General features: G+C 36.8%; 1 protein-coding gene across 1 annotated transcript in view; it reads right to left on the bottom strand.

The window, feature by feature from the left end:
• The window catches only part of LOC110442120, a 33,680-nt gene extending 18,275 nt beyond the window's left edge, over positions 1 to 15,405 (bottom strand). Inside the window, exon 1 of the mRNA XM_021485579.1 lies at positions 15,062 to 15,405. Within this exon, the coding sequence (XP_021341254.1) occupies positions 15,062 to 15,311 (250 nt within the window). The 5' untranslated portion in view covers positions 15,312 to 15,405. The remainder of the gene's footprint in view (positions 1 to 15,061) is intronic.
• Between the last annotated feature and the right edge of the window lie 1,059 nt (positions 15,406 to 16,464).

Below are 16,464 nucleotides of genomic sequence, written 5' to 3'. Positions count from 1 at the left end.
AGTTCTACTGGTGTAAGATATATTGTATGTAGATCTAGAGTTTACATGTGACACTGGAGAAACAGTTCTACTGCTGTAAGATATATTGTATGTAGATCTAGAGTTTACATGTGACACTGGAGTAACAGTTCTACTGGTGTTAGATATATTGTATGTAGATCTAGAGGTTACATGTGACACTGGAGTAACAGTTCAACTGGTGTAAGATATATTGTATTTAGATCTAGAGTTTACATGTGATACTGGAGTAGCAGTTCTACTGCTGTAAGATATATTGTATATAGATCTAGAGTTTACATGTGACATCGGAGTAACAGTTCTACTGGTGTTAGATATATTGTATGTAGATCTCGTGTTTACATGTGACACTGGAGTAGCAGATCTACTGGTGTAAAATATATTGTACGTAGATCTAGAGTTTACATGTGATACTGGAGTAACAGTTCTACTGGGGAAAGATATATTGTATGTAGATCTCGAGTTTACATGTGGCACCGGAGTAACAGTAGTTCTACTGGTGTAAGATATATTGTATTTCGATCTAGAGTTTACATGTGACATCGGAGTAACAGTTCTACTGGTGTAAAATATATTGTACGTAGATCTAGAGTTTACATGTGATACTGGAGTAACAGTTCTACTGGGGAAAGATATATTGTATGTAGATCTAGAGTTTACATGTGACACTGGAGTAACAGTTCTACTGGTGTAAGACATATTGTATATGTAGATCTAGAGTTTACATGTAACACTGGAGTAACAGTTCTACTGGTGTAAGACATATTGTATGTAGATCTCGAGTTTACATGTGGCACCGGAGTAACAGTAGTTATACTGGTGTAAGATATATTGTATGTAGATCTAGAGTTTACATTTGACACTGGAGTAACAGTTCTACTGGTGTAAGACATTTTGTATGTAGATCTCGAGTTTACATGTGGCACCGGAGTAACAGTAGTTATACTGGTGTAAGATATATTGTATGTAGAAGTAGAGTTTACATGTGACACTGGAGGAACAGTTCTACTGGTGTAAGATATATTGTATGTAGATCTCGAGTTCACATGTGGCACCGGAGTAACAGTAGTTCTACTGGTGTAAGATATATTGTATGTAGAAGTAGAGTTTACATGTGACACTGGAGTAACAGTTCTACTGGTGTAAGATATATTGTATGTTGATTTCTACTGGTGTAAGATATATTGTATGTAGATCTAGAGTTTACATGTGACACTGGAGTAACAGTTCTACTGGTGTAAGATATATAGTTATGTCTTTGGTCATTGCAACAATTACTTTTTACAATTTATAATTAAAACACAGACAATAACAAACCTAACACGGCAACCACAGTTATCAGACACATTGTATCTGTACAGCTACCATCTGGTATATATATTGAAGTAGCAGCTTCTGTACAGGAATTAATAGCTTTCACTCTGGTACTTCAATAATTACAAAGAGAGAGAGAAAAAACAGAGCAAAACTTTACATACGAAAAAACCCTAAACAGACACATTCAGTGACCAGACATATTGTAAGCTGAAGTCTGGCATGTTACCATGCATGTGATACTAAATTTTTTTTAATTCTTTTTTGAAGTTAAGGTCCTTCGAATCTTAGCCAGACAGAATGACAAAATAAAATGGCTGCAGAGATCAGATACTTGTAAGTAGCGGTCTATGGAGTTACCATGTGGCATTTAAGAGTTTGTGACTTCTTGCATTGCCACAGACAGAATGACAAAAAAAATTGGCAACAGAGACTAGACAAGTCGTAAGAAGAAGTCTATGGGGTTACCATGTGGTACGTATACTGTAATTATTATAACTGTAAACTCTAGATCTACATACAATATATCTTACACCAGTAGAACTGTTACTCCGATGTCACATGTTGCAAAAAAGAAGTTACTTTTGCCATTACTGGCAGTAATTGTTACAAGGTCCAGAAATAACTAAATAGTTATTTCTGGTCCTTGTAACAATTACTGCCAGTAATGGCAAAAGGAACATTAACCACCACAGTGACCAGACAGGTTGTTAGTAGAAGTCTATGGAGTTTCCAGGGCTACATTCACGTATCCCGGTATAAACAGTGCGTGTGGCGCAGAAATATTCCACGATAAACGAACGCACTTGGACTGTTCTATAAGCAGAGCTAATTAAATGCATAGTTTCGGAGAATAAAAAACAATGTATCAAGAATAGTATCACTATGCCCTTCTTTCATCCGTCCACTGAATTACATAACGTATCTTAAAGCTACCTTGACATTGTTTTAGAAAGAAAAAACGTAAACTACCAATCGTCAGCATTTTAGTTTTGGTCAGGTACGTCTGGACCCCTCAATCTACACATGCCAAATTTTTCTGAGGTCAGCCTCGGTCCAGATCTGTGCCTATCGTTTTCTTTATAGGTTCAACCATTTCAACCGGATATGCGAATGTACCCCATGTGTAGAAGGTATTGCTGGTCCTTGTAACTTTCCTCTATATAAACCACCACAATGACCAGACAAGTTGCAAATAGAAGTCTATGGAGTTACCATGTGTAGGTCCTTGTACCAATTACCTCTATATAAACCACCACAGTAACCAGACAAGTTGTAAGTAAAAGTCTATGGAGTTGCCATGTGTAGGGCCTTGTAACATTATTAACCATCACAGTGACCAGACAAGTTGTATGTAATAGTCTCTATGGAATTACCATGTGCAGGTCCTTGTAACAATTACCTCTAGCACACAGACAGGAAACAAACTACAACACTCTCTCCCTAAACAGTAGCATCCTAGTGACATAGTATACATACACATCCTCACAGACACTTATCATTACCCCAAACAAACAGTTCCTCTGTATCTACTATCACAGATCTACAGCAGAAACACAGACCATTGTAACCAACACATAACACTGTATTCAGTATAGCATCCTAGTGACATAGTATACATAGACATCCTCACAGACACTTATCATTACCCAAAACAAACAGTTCCTCTGTATCTACTATCACAGATCTACAGCAGAAACACAGACCATTGTAACCAACATAACACTGTATACAGTATAGCATCCTAGTGACATAGTACCCATACACATCCTCACAGACACTTATCATTACCCCAAACAAACAGTTCCTCTGTATCTACTATCAGACCTACAGCAGAAACACAGACCATTGTAACCGATACATAACACTGTATAGCTTAAGCTAGCTGTGATTCAAACAGTCATGTACACGGAGGATCCCGCACTGTGCAAGGTTATAATTATGAAGATTCTTTATTACTACAATGAAATCTACCTCATAGCTATTAATTATTACCATACAATTTTGTCTAAAATCTAGGGCTGCAATGATACCCATACCTCATCACGATAAAATAAGTATCCCACACTCCGATTATAAACTATTGTGACAGTATCCTTAGCTTACAATACGATATATGTATCCCGGTAAAATGCTTACAATATGATTTGTATCCCGGTACGATGCTTACAATACGATACGTATCCCGGTACGATGCTTATGATACGATACGTAACCGGGTACAATGCTTACATTACGATACGTAAAACGATACAAATGTCTGCTTAAGGTCAACTTCATAATGAGTGAGTGAGTGTACATCGGATTTTATCGAGTTATGTCATATTTAGACTTCAATAGTCAAATACACTATCGAAATATTTTTTTTAATATATTAAATTTAATTAATTTTGTATGATCTCTAAAAAAATAAATATTTTTGGTTATGACTGCACAGTGCATAACATCTTTCTTGAAGGATTTAAAAAATATCTTCTGAAAGAAATATGGATAGTAAACGAAAAAAATGGATTTTCATTATCAATTACCATATTTTTTTCATGACCTCAGGAATGTATGTTTTACCAACACTCAAATTATAAACTACTGTGACAGTATCCTTAGCTTGCAGATGAACCAGTATGTTGCCTGCATCTCATTACCAGTATTTTTTCCTTCTTAATTATTTAAGTCAACTGAGAACCGTTTAAGACTTGCTCCATTCTCCCTAATGGAGCACAGAATACTTTACTTTTTTTTCACGCCAAAAACACAGATGTTACAGGAAGCTATAGCTCTGCTGTAAAAATGTATATCACCTGGTATCAGGACTATCAGCGAGACGACGAAGAGACGACGGAGAGACGCAGGGATCCTATTGGGCCACAGGCCTTACCCCTCACCTCGACAACACCATGTGATAAACGCAAGCTATCTTTGTAACTGAAAGCTCTACCTAAGATAAACTCTCAAGATATATCTATCTTTTTCTTCCAAAGCGAATCTTTGGGCGATATTTCTCAATATTTACATATACACCCAGATATAGATATGTCAATTATATACAAATACACATGTACACACATATGATAATACTTCTAACTTGTACATCTGTATGGCATACATGTATACTCTATTGGTTATACACTACTATGGAGACAAAAGTACCTTAACTCATTCACCCTTGAAGACACATTTGAACCCTCCCAATTCAAATGTTGGAATAGTTTATTATGAAATTTCATGGGTTAATGATTTAAAGCCTAAAATGGCTGAGAAAAGGGCATTTCATACCTGTATCACACAAGTATATACTTAATTTAATTTAATAATGTCTATTTATAGCTCTTAGTGTTCCCCACAGAATAAAAAAGGGCATGGTGATTTACTCAGAAAAGGGCACTTTATATTAGTGAGCCTCTGGGTGGTCGCGATCGGGTGGAGCAGTGGATTATAGCACGTATATATACTCCCCTTCACCTGAACGGCTGGGGTTTGACTCCCCACCAGATATGAAAAGATTGAAGTCACACTTCCCGGCCAAATTAACAAAGAATTCCTCCCACATCAAGACTTCCTGTGCGAAGCCTCTATCGTACAGGTTGATAACTTGTTTCATACATGTTTTGTAACAAGGTCTTAAAAATGTTCCTTGAAAATCAAGAAATATTTTTGAACGCTTCTAGAACTCATCTATGTAGTTCTTGATATGTTACAGAAATGTTGCCGGGAACATTTTGAAATTTCAATCTTCTCTACCCCAAACTTTTCCATGCTCCTTACCACAAATCTGTTATCAACATTAATATTACCATGCTTGTCCCTAGGGACGTCAGGCGACCTTGACCCTGTGGTTACATAGGAGTAATTCCAATACTATGGAATCTGTACCCATATTACCCACTGTTAACTCATTTACCCCTGAAATTTCATAATGAACTATTCCAACCTTTGAATTGGAAGAGTTCAAATATATTTGTCTTCCTGGGTGAATGAGTTAATTGGATGGTTAGGTTCTACAGATAAACCATTATCTACAAGAGCTATTGGAACTACAGACCATCGAGACAACTAACCTGTTAGCCTTACAAATTAACCGGAGCCATCCTATGTGTAGTCGCTGTACCACAGACAGGTACATCAATGTTGTTCAGTGGGAAAACCTCTAGCTGGGTATCAAGAGCTGATTGAATTTGTATGTAATGCCTGCCTGTGTAATGGGTTGGAGAGATATACAATTTTGGACAGATCTAGAACCATGTGACACAGTGTATCTTACATCAATGAAAGCTTATAAAAATAAGCACAGTACTGTGTCTTAGGAAAACCCCCCAGATTTTTCAAAGCATTTCAATGCTAATTAATATAAAGCCACTACTTTCTTGTTTGAAGAATAAAAGTTTTGTTATATTTTCTTGTCACAAATCATGTCTTAACGTAGAAAAAGGAAATGAAATCATGGTCTATCTGATATTTAAATGCAGAGCTATGCAAAATCTCATATTTTTTTTTATTTTTTCAAGAATCTAGATTTTGTGAATTTTTTTTTCATTGGAAAGACTTGTAAAAATGTTTAAAAACCCTAACAGTCATTTGTTCCATTCCCAAACAGAAACTGTAGGAATGTTAAGCCTGCTATTCCACACCCATAAGGACACATGAATTCTAATCAAACATACAACAATCAGACATTCCTTTTATACCATAAAATTCATCACAGAAGATAAGATCATAAGATCAAATACAACGACCAAATACATTCCACCTTGTACATATATTCTTTCGTTGACAGCTTCCATAATGACACATAGCTAGAGGGTGTTACATGTTAACAACCTTGCCAGACCTTCTGCCATTAGATCTCTGTAAAGTCGTAAGACATTTCCTCACCTACGGATGACACCTGCACACTATCACACAGTGACATTTACATGTACCTCCCTCAAATAAAAGTACCATCTGTCCCTAATTAGGCCAGATCAAAGTACATGTGCATGTGTGTTTCCTATTATCTCTACTCCCTAATTAACTGTACATACTGTAGCCCGTGTAATTACATGGGGAGTTAATTGTTTACATTTTGGTTTGATTTGGCCGATATGTGACAGGCCGATATGTGACAGGTCGATATGTGACAGGCTGGTAGGTGACAGGCCGGTGTTGGAGGATATGTGACAGGCTGATAGGTGACAGGCCGATATGTGACAGGCTGATAGGTGACAGGCCGATATGTGACAGGCAGATATGTGACAGGCTGATAGGTGACAGGCTGATAGGTGACAGGCCGGTGTTGGAGGATATGTGACAGGCCGGTGTTGGAGGATATGTGACAGGTAGATATGTGACAGCTAGCTGGTGTGTGACAGGCCTGTGTTGGACAGATATATGTGACAGCTGGCCGATATGTGACAGGCCAGTGTTTGCTGATATGTGATAGGCCAGTATGCGACAGGCCGATATGTGACAGGCCGGTGTGTGAGAGGCAGGTGTTGGACAGATATGTGACAGCTGGCCAATATATGACAGACCAGTGTTGATATGCGACAGAATGGTATGTGACAGCTGGCTGGTGTTGATATGTGACAGGCCAGTGTGTGACAGCTGGCTGGTGTTGATATGTGACAGCTGGCCAGTGTTGATATGTGACAGGCCGGTGTGTGACAGCTGACTGGTGTTGATATGTGACAGGCCGGTGTGTGACAGCTGGCCAGTGTTGGACAGATATGTGACAGGCCGATGTGTGACAGCTGGCTGGTGTTGATATGTGATAGCTGGCCGGTGTGTGACAGCTGACTGGTGTTGATATGTGACAGCTGGCCGGTGTTGATATGTGACAGGCTGGTGTGTGACAGCTGGCTGGTGTTGATATGTGACAGGCCGGTGTGTGACAGCTGGCCAGTGTTGGACAGGTATGTGACAGGTCGGTGTGTGACAGCTGGCTGGTGTTGATATGTGACAGGCCAGTGTGTGACAGCTGGCCAGTGTTGGACAGATATGTGACAGGCCAGTGTGTGACAGATATGTGACAGGCCGGTGTGTGACAGCTGGCTGGTGTTGATATTTGTGACAGGCCAGCGTGTGACAGCTGGCCGGTGTTGGACAGATATGTGACAGGCCGGTGTGTGACAGCTGGCCGGTGTTGGACAGATATGTGACAGGCCAGTGTGTGACAGCTGGCCGGTGTTGGACAGATATGTGACAGGCCAGTGTGTGACAGCTGGCTGGTGTTGGACAGATATGTGACAGGCTGGTGTGTGACAGCTGGCTGGTGTTGGACAGATATGTGACAGGCCAGTGTGTGACAGCTGGCCGGTGTTGGACAGATATGTGACTGGCCGGTGTTGGACAGATATGTGACAGCTGGCCGGTGTTGGACAGATATGTGACAGGCCAGTGTGTGACAGCTGGCCGGTGTTGGACAGATATGTGACAGCTGGCCGGTGTTGGACAGATATGTGACAGGCCAGTGTGTGACGACTAGAGTGTCAAGGATTCCTGTCTAACTTTTTGCAGACAAAATATTGGAGATGTTCATTCAAGCAGCAACCTCCCCGTAATTTTGTCAGATAATGGTAGTGCACGTGGGAATGAGCCAGTGAACTATCACTAATCTCATTGATCATTTTGGCTAGAGTGACAGTGTTGTGAACGAAAGTCCAGGTTTCGACAGTGTTGTGAGCGAAAGTACAGGGTTCGACAGTGTTGTGAAAGGAAGTCTAGGGTTCGACAGTGTTGTGAACGAAAGTCCAGGGTTTGGCAGTGTTGTGAACGAAAGTCACGGGTTTGACAGTGTTGTGAACAAAAGTCCAGGGTTCAACAGTGTTGTGAAAGGAAGTCCAGGGTTCGACAGTGTTGTGAAAGGAAGGCCAGGGTTCGACAGTGTTGAGAACGAAAGTCCAGGGTTCGACAGTGTTGTGAACAGAAGGCCAGGGTTCGACAGTGTTGTGGACGAAAGTCACGGGTTTGACAGTGTTGTGAACAAAAGTCCAGGGTTCAACAGTGTTGTGAAAGGAAGTCCAGGGTTCGACAGTGTTGTGAAAGGAAGGCCAGGGTTCGACAGTGTTGAGAACGAAAGTCCAGGGTTCGACAGTGTTGTGAACAGAAGGCCAGGGTTCGACAGTGTTGTGGACGAAAGTCACAGGTTTGACAGTGTTGTGAACGAAAGTCCAGGGTTCAACAGTGTTGTGAAAGGAAGTCCAGGGTTCGACAGTGTTGTGAACGAAAGTCCAGGGTTTAGCAGTGTTGTGAACGAAAGTCACGGGTTTGACAGTGTTGTGAACGAAAGTCCAGGGTTCGACAGTGTTGTGAAAGGAAGTCCAGGGTTCGACAGTGTTTCGAAAGGAAGTCCAGGGTTCGACAGTGTTGTGAAAGGAAGTCCAGGGTTTGACAGTGTTGTGAACGAAAGTCCAGGGTTTGGCAGTGTTGTGAACGAAAGTCACGGGTTTGACAGTGTTGTGAACGAAAGTCCAGGGTTCAACAGTGTTGTGAAAGGAAGTCCAGGGTTCGACAGTGTTGTGAAAGGAAGGCCAGGGTTCGACAGTGTTGTGAACGAAAGTCCAGGGTTCGACAGTGTTGTGAACAGAAGGCCAGGGTTCGACAGTGTTGTGAAGGAAGTCCTGGGTTCAAGACAACCTCCGATCATCTGGCCCCGTTTCAATTTCATTCTCAAAGCTCAAGCATTTTTGATATTTTTTTTCTAATTTCATATTTATCGTAAAGATGTTGTTAACATGAGCCTCTTTTCAAAAATGATTCATTTTAAGCGTGTTAACATCAAGCCGATAGACGTTTATTCAAAACTACAGTTTTTGGCAGTGGTACGGAGATTCTTCATCATCGACACTTTCATTCAACTTGGCTGATATAAATATGTCTATAAGGCCTACAATGTATGTCGGAGGGACACAGTACTTTATATGCTGTATTTCAAAGGATATTTTCAGGAGCAAACTGCAAATTTTGGGAATTAATGGTTGGCATAAATATGAAACGGTTTCTATCGGCAATGGAGCCCATTATCGGCGCCAAAATTTCCCCAGAAAAAGTCTTAGCTACTATATCATACATTCTTGCAATGCATACAAGATACATACATGTATTTCTTAATACAAGGTAACATAAAATAATTTATATTTTTAATCTCCAATGTTTTTACTTCAAAAGCAAAATTCTATCTACCAACAGATCATAGCTATCTTGTGTACATGCATGTATAACATGTACAATAATTCACATTGAATGTGACTGGAAACATCTGTGTCTTCTTGGCCTTTCGTTATAAAGTGTAACAAACAGCTAGAGAGGACAGAAGTAGCCCACATCCCACACTGGCCACAACAGCTTCAGGTCCTCTGCCATCATCAGCATAATGTCAGTTTGATATTTACAAGGTGATAAAAGATGTGTATATATCACTTAACATATATATATGTAGCAACTCGTCTATGTTAAACAACATTCAAAATGTACGAAAATCAGCTGTTTTAATTTCACCTTTTGATTTTCCAAATTAACAACACAATTTTAATTTTGTAATAAATAATGCACATCATGTACTGTAAATTGGTTTTCATAAAAAAAAAACACTGACAGGTCAGCATACGTGCCTGACCGACCCCCGCCCAGTCAATTTTTAGTATAAGCAACCTAAATACCATGACCTTAAAAACTTTCTTCCAAGTTCAATAAGTTTCCATAGTTGGCCGGCACAGTTGCTTTTTGAAGACCAGACTTTGAGAGTAACTATGTTTTGACTCTTAGGTTCAAAGCACATGTCTATTTTACTCCAACAATGTTAGAGGTTTTACACGGCGAAAAACTTTTGACAGGCGCCGCGTAACCTCTAACTGCCCATAGCTGATTTTCCCGATGCTGACGATCACATTTTCAAAGTTCGGATTAAGAAAGAGTATATCGTGTTTACATACATTTAAATGGTCAAAAGGGTTCAATAAATATTCCTTTCCATAAATCCATGATTATATGAGAAAAATTTCGTTTCAAAGACATAAATAATGAGTTTTTCCTCATTCGAAGCGAAGCAGACAGCATTTGCCATGATTATTCCGGTTACCAGTTAATACAAAAATGGATTACATGTAATGTTCACAAGTGGAATACAAACAAACTCCATATCATTTCGTTCCGTTTGAAATCCCCCCTGCTATTTTGTATTAATCCAGAAGCAATGTTTTAAATGTAGGTCAGAGATGTGCTACAACGACATGGACATGTATTTTGAGTGTTCTATTCCGTAATATACTATATATTTGTGTCTGTGACATACATATGAGATCTATATTATATATTCCGTGAGTAGACATCGTTGTCATGAACTGTTAACCACTTAAGTGAGTTATTCAAGCCGATTTTGTTCCGCCCGGATTTCGGGCGGAAACTGCATCAAAGAATTAGTGCTTCGGAAATGAGAGGTCGCAGTCGGCAAAACCATATCCGATTGAAAAAAGGCCGACCAGCAGCCTCTCATGTTATGGGAGTAATGTCTATTTAACATATATATAATTCATGTTTAATTTTGTCCCTTCAAGTTTCAAGGAAATGGTGATTTGACACTTGACCTTTAAATGTCAAGGGTCAACAACGTTAACTAAAAGCCTTGTTTACCTAACAATCAAAGATAGAATATAATTCATGTACATTTGTAACGAATTTTAAGTAAACAACATAACCCTTGAGAAACCGTATACTGAAAAATATAAATAACAATTGTAAAGTTTGAATTTCTATTGTAGAAATATATAGGACCTAATATATATATGTAGATATCTAACTAGAGAATCAGATGTACTGGTATATATCTAGGGGGGCTTTAAGCTTTAGTGAAAACGACCCAATTTTACGACAGCCAAAAACGCAATCCTGAAGTTCAAATTTAAGACAAGCACTAATACAGTACTGTTAGACAAAATACCTGTTCCAATATGTTTTGACTATTCAAAATTCAAGGAAAACTTTATCTGACCTCTGAAATTGCTAAGTGGCATGGGTTAACTTATCATGAAAGCCCTGAAACTACATATATCTAACGTCATAACTCTATTAAATTACTTCTGCCAATCAAAATGTATATTATTTAAATTTGTGCCTGTGATCATGATAGGCCATAAACATTTGGTCACCAATTAATTTTACACTATGTTTCATGTATTTTCAGTGTTAGAACTAATTAATGGAGGACCCATAGAACTATTAATGGATCTACAGATCCCATAGACAATCACCATGAAAATCAATGTACATTTTTTGTATGTCTATGGGAATGATTTACATCACAGACCAAGTTGTCTACGAGTCTGACATAATTATTTCCTATATAATGTGTTTCATTCACTGATTTGTAATAAAGGGATATATATTGTTCTGTAAAGTTACTTTTCTTCCTAATATCATAACATTTCATGATATCAAGCTTTACCTCTATATAGCTACTGTTTTAGATAAGAAGTCTGTATTACATACAGAGCCATTGTCTATTGTGTGCACGTTCTAAATTCTCAAACTATTCGTACCTTTTTCATGGACTGTTCATCAATTCATTATGATTTCTTATTCAATTTGTCTACAGATGTGTGGGGTAATCACTGGGAACCCATGTACGGGTGTGTTAACACTGGGCCTCGTCATTAGGTGGAGGAGGTTTAGGGGATTGCATTGGGGGTCAGTTACGTGCATAATGCGGATTATGTGTTAAGGGTATATAATAGAATTTATAAATAAAATTATTTACATATGTGCCTAATCTCCCAGTGTGTACTAGAACTGTATCCAATGTGTACGGTATCTGTATTCACCAGAATAGCCTTAAGTAAATGAAAATGCACTTTATTCAGGTATTGTACTGTTTAAGCCTAAGGTAAAGCAAGGAGAACTATATCTATTGAGTGTTAAGGAGACTATCATATTATGCAAGAATTTGAAATGTATAATAGAATTTATAATATACAATGTATCCCTAAAATCTCTGTATAATCTTCACGTTTAACAGGTGTATTGTACATCTACATCCAGCCAGAATAGCCTCCGAACAAAATCAACATGGAAACGCTCTTTCAGCTGAATTAAGCAATTACGTCTAGTCCACCTGTAAAATTTGATATCATGCTTGATACAATGGTCTTCTATAAGTGTAATGTACATTTGAAGCTAATTATAAGACACTTCCAGCCATTATACAGGTCTGAAGTTATTTTATTACTTGTAAGTATATTTATGAAATTCAAATTTAACTGTGATCACAGCTGCCTTCCCAGGGGTCTAGGTATTTCTGTACTCAGCCATTCCTGTATCAAGTTGTTTCTTCAGTACTTGTATATATTAGAAGAATATATGTATAAACATCTGGTATTCAGTCTTTTTCAACTTTACAAAAAATTGCTATATATCCTATTTTTCCACGTATCAGGGCTCACCCTGGACCTAAAAAAATCATTAGCCAAAAAAGTAGCCATGTTTGAATTTCAGTAGCCAAATTTTTTTAAACAGTGGTCATACTTTCTCGGCCCCAAACCGTGACGGATAGGCCCTCCATTAAAATCATTAAATATTTAATATTTTTTTAAGTGCAATACTATTCAATATGATGTTAAATTAAGGAGTATTCTGTTAAATTAAAAAAAATGTTATACATGATGTTTATAATTTAATCCATAATGTGATATTTTTGAATCCTTTCAGATTACATGGCTGTAATTTTAAGAAAATATATCTTAAATTAAAATGCTGAAAATTTCCACCAGAACTTTTTTTATTTATTTTTTCAAAAGAGAGAAAAATCAGCCTTTATTTCATTTTCTTGACACCGGAATTGTGAAAAAATTTAGCTTGAAAAGTTCAAATAAGATATTATTCGCCTTTAAGGTCATTGGAGTGTATTGATAAACGGAAACAGGAAGTACATCCCTAGTTGAATAACCAATGTAGGGAGACAGCATCACAATTTCCGCAAATTCTAATGTTTAATATTAAACTGATGAATATTGTATGTTTATTATTGACAGAACAGTGTGTTCTCTCAGTATTGAAGTATTACAAAGTAATCCAGGCCTTAACTCAGCAGGGGTTTTTTTTATCAATGAGTCACATGTGTCCATTTTTCTGTACTTCAGGAAACCGGCTACCTATTTCACTACTGTGAAGTTTTTCAAGAACGATAACTCTTACCTGCAATTACTATGTGTATATGGTTTTATTATAAAATGTCAATTTTTATATCGTGTATAGAGAATTAATTTTATACAATTTCAGCATTTATTAAATTGATATACATTTATGCAATACTAATATATGTCAGTATCATTTTTATTGACATTATTTTGTAAAAATATTGTGTCTTTCATTTTTTTTTCAAAATTCACTCCTTTTTACATAAATTTCCATTTGAAATCCTTAACATTCTGACGACCTATATTTTTTTTGTGGCAGAAAATTTTCTTTACTTTAAAGCAATATAACTACAAAATTTGAAGAAATTCTACTGAGAAATGGTGACACAATCCTATTACCTTAATTCTGTGCCTTCAATCAAAAAATAAAACTAATAAAATCCAAATCAAAATTAGCCTCAGTGATGCAATATTGATATACGGTATTAATGAATCAAATCTACTGGGTACTATACATATTTCAGCGACTAGAATTTGCCTCTAACTCTAAAGACTCAATATAATCTACAGCTCTGCAGATTGAGCTAAAGGGATTGATGTTCCCTTTTGTGAAGTCAATAACAAGCAACTAGAGAGTTCACTATGTATAAACCACCAACACTGACAACCGTGATTATTTGGGCTATGTTTCATTTGGTCAAATCCAAATAAACTTTGGTGATTAAGAATCATTATTATCTTCTTTTTTTTTAACTTATTAAGATCACATACGTTGGAAGTGACCTTTCTCTGACCTTATATATATATAAACGGTATATACCTAACATGTATGCAAAGCAAAGCATGCAATGCAATTTGACTAATTTTTCAAGAGGTTTGATTTTAGATCATTTATCTCGTAAATGTCATATTTAACACACAAAAAAATCTTATTCTCCACTTTTGGCTTTCAAAAAATTCAGATAGGCATGTAGAAATAATAATTCTTTACAAAATATAAATACATCATGTATATAAATTTTCTTTTCAAACTCCTACAAAGCTTGTTTCAAATTAGCTCCTAAAACATCAAGGAAGTTAGAAATTAAAGTGTAGGGTTGGTAGTGACTTAGTCAAGAGAGAGATAAAAACTAAAAAATAATGTTTGAATTTTGCCTCGATGAAGATTTTGTATAACTTTTGCAATTCTAATCTAAATGTTCGTCTAATGGACATGTCTAGTATTTTCAAAACATTAATCTCTAAATATTTTAATTGGAATCTTTCAAAGTATACTTCCTCCATGAAAGGAAACCATAAATAAGATTTTGTATTCTGTAAGGACATTTCTAATGCAGACCATCAGGGTACATTTTCCACTCATTTTTAGTTGTGTATTGAAAGCCATAATGATTGTAGAAGGCTTTACACAAGTAGTAAACTATTCTTTGTATAGGAAGGACAAATATCATCAATTACATAATAACCACATTATGACGACACAAAAGCGTACATATTCAAGACGGCACCCGACCTACTTCCAAAATATTGAATACACAGGGTCTGTGTATTGGAATTTCGGTCAGTCAGTCTGGTATTCAAAAACTTTACTATAAGAACAGTTTAACAATCTCTTCGTTATACAATACCTGGTAAACTTTTTTCGATGTGGAAATCGTCGGAGAAGAACCATTCACAATTAGCTAACGATGAACTGGCATCGAATCCTCCCCTGCAGTTTATCCATAGACCACAATGGCAATCCTTAGACGAGCACCCACAGAGAGAGTCTCCAAGATTTTGAAAATGTAACCAGTTTGGGAGTGAAAACGACACAATTGTAGCTACTGTCGTGATCAACACACATACTATAGCCGTTATAACTATACAGTTAGGCATCTTGTTCGCTTTAAATCCTCCCTGAATACCAATAAGTCGCACTTCTTTCCAAATTGTTTTCTTTCTTTTTTTTACGGAGGTACTAGTTTGACAACTTCCGGTTTTGGTAGTTGCGTATATAATTATCGGACGAGAAAAATCCAAATAGAAACGGAACGAACTAGTCTTCGCTAATACGCGAAGCTTATCCTTACCTGTATATATGCCTTTTTATTTACAATTAAAACAGAATATCGGTTTATTAAATAAACAGGATTGTGTTAAAAGCCTAAGAATCACAAGCAATATTATCGTATATGTGTATTTTGGACTTCGATCAAATTTTCCTTTCGGTTCGAGGTTCCTCCATCACGATAAAATAAATAGACGGTCACGCCCACTTAGCTTTGACGGTAAAGCCCGGGGCAATATGTCTTATGTTCTATTAGGCTGAGTGTATTTACTTGTACAATACGTGTGTATATAAACAAAGGGTCTGATAAACATAACACTACAACCGGAGAACATTATACAGGAGCAGTAAGAAAATATTCTGTTCACGATAAAAATAAGTCCAACGGTCTTTATTTATATAATAATGTAAGCAGACGCTTTCAAATAGTTGTTGTTTTCAGGAAATAATGACATTAATAAATATGTAATTATAAATTTTCCTTAATTTATACCTAAAAAAACAACATGTTTACCAGGTTTCACTCCCATCACCGATTTTACCATAATTAGACCTTAAACTATTAATTTTTTAATCAGAGATGTATATATTAATATATACGTCTTTGATTTCATATAAAAGGTTCACATATTTAGTAAAATATTGTAAACTTCTTACACGAAAGCAACTTTATCATATTAGTGAGTATTTCAAATCAAATGGCTACTTCAGAGACTCGAAAGGTTCGATCTACTTTCATTTCCAATTTTCGATGGAATCTCTCGATTTTTTACTTCCTTTTTGCTGTTGAAATCAGCGAAAGTTCTTAAGTCTCGCTCAGATTCAATCACATTGTAATCTACAATGTATTAAGATGTTTTTTAATCATGTTTTTACTGTCAAATAGGAAAAGTAATTTTAAGTTTTTTTTATAATCTTCTATGCAGTTATTCCCTGATGAACATTTTTGTGGGTTGGAAATTATTCTTTCAGTATAATTTG

This window comes from Mizuhopecten yessoensis, unplaced genomic scaffold (assembly GCF_002113885.1).
Source record: "Mizuhopecten yessoensis strain PY_sf001 unplaced genomic scaffold, ASM211388v2 scaffold716213, whole genome shotgun sequence".
Taxonomy (NCBI): Eukaryota; Metazoa; Mollusca; class Bivalvia; order Pectinida; family Pectinidae; genus Mizuhopecten; species Mizuhopecten yessoensis.
Note: the sequence above shows the minus strand (reverse complement) of the source record. Positions and strands in the feature narration are given on the sequence as shown.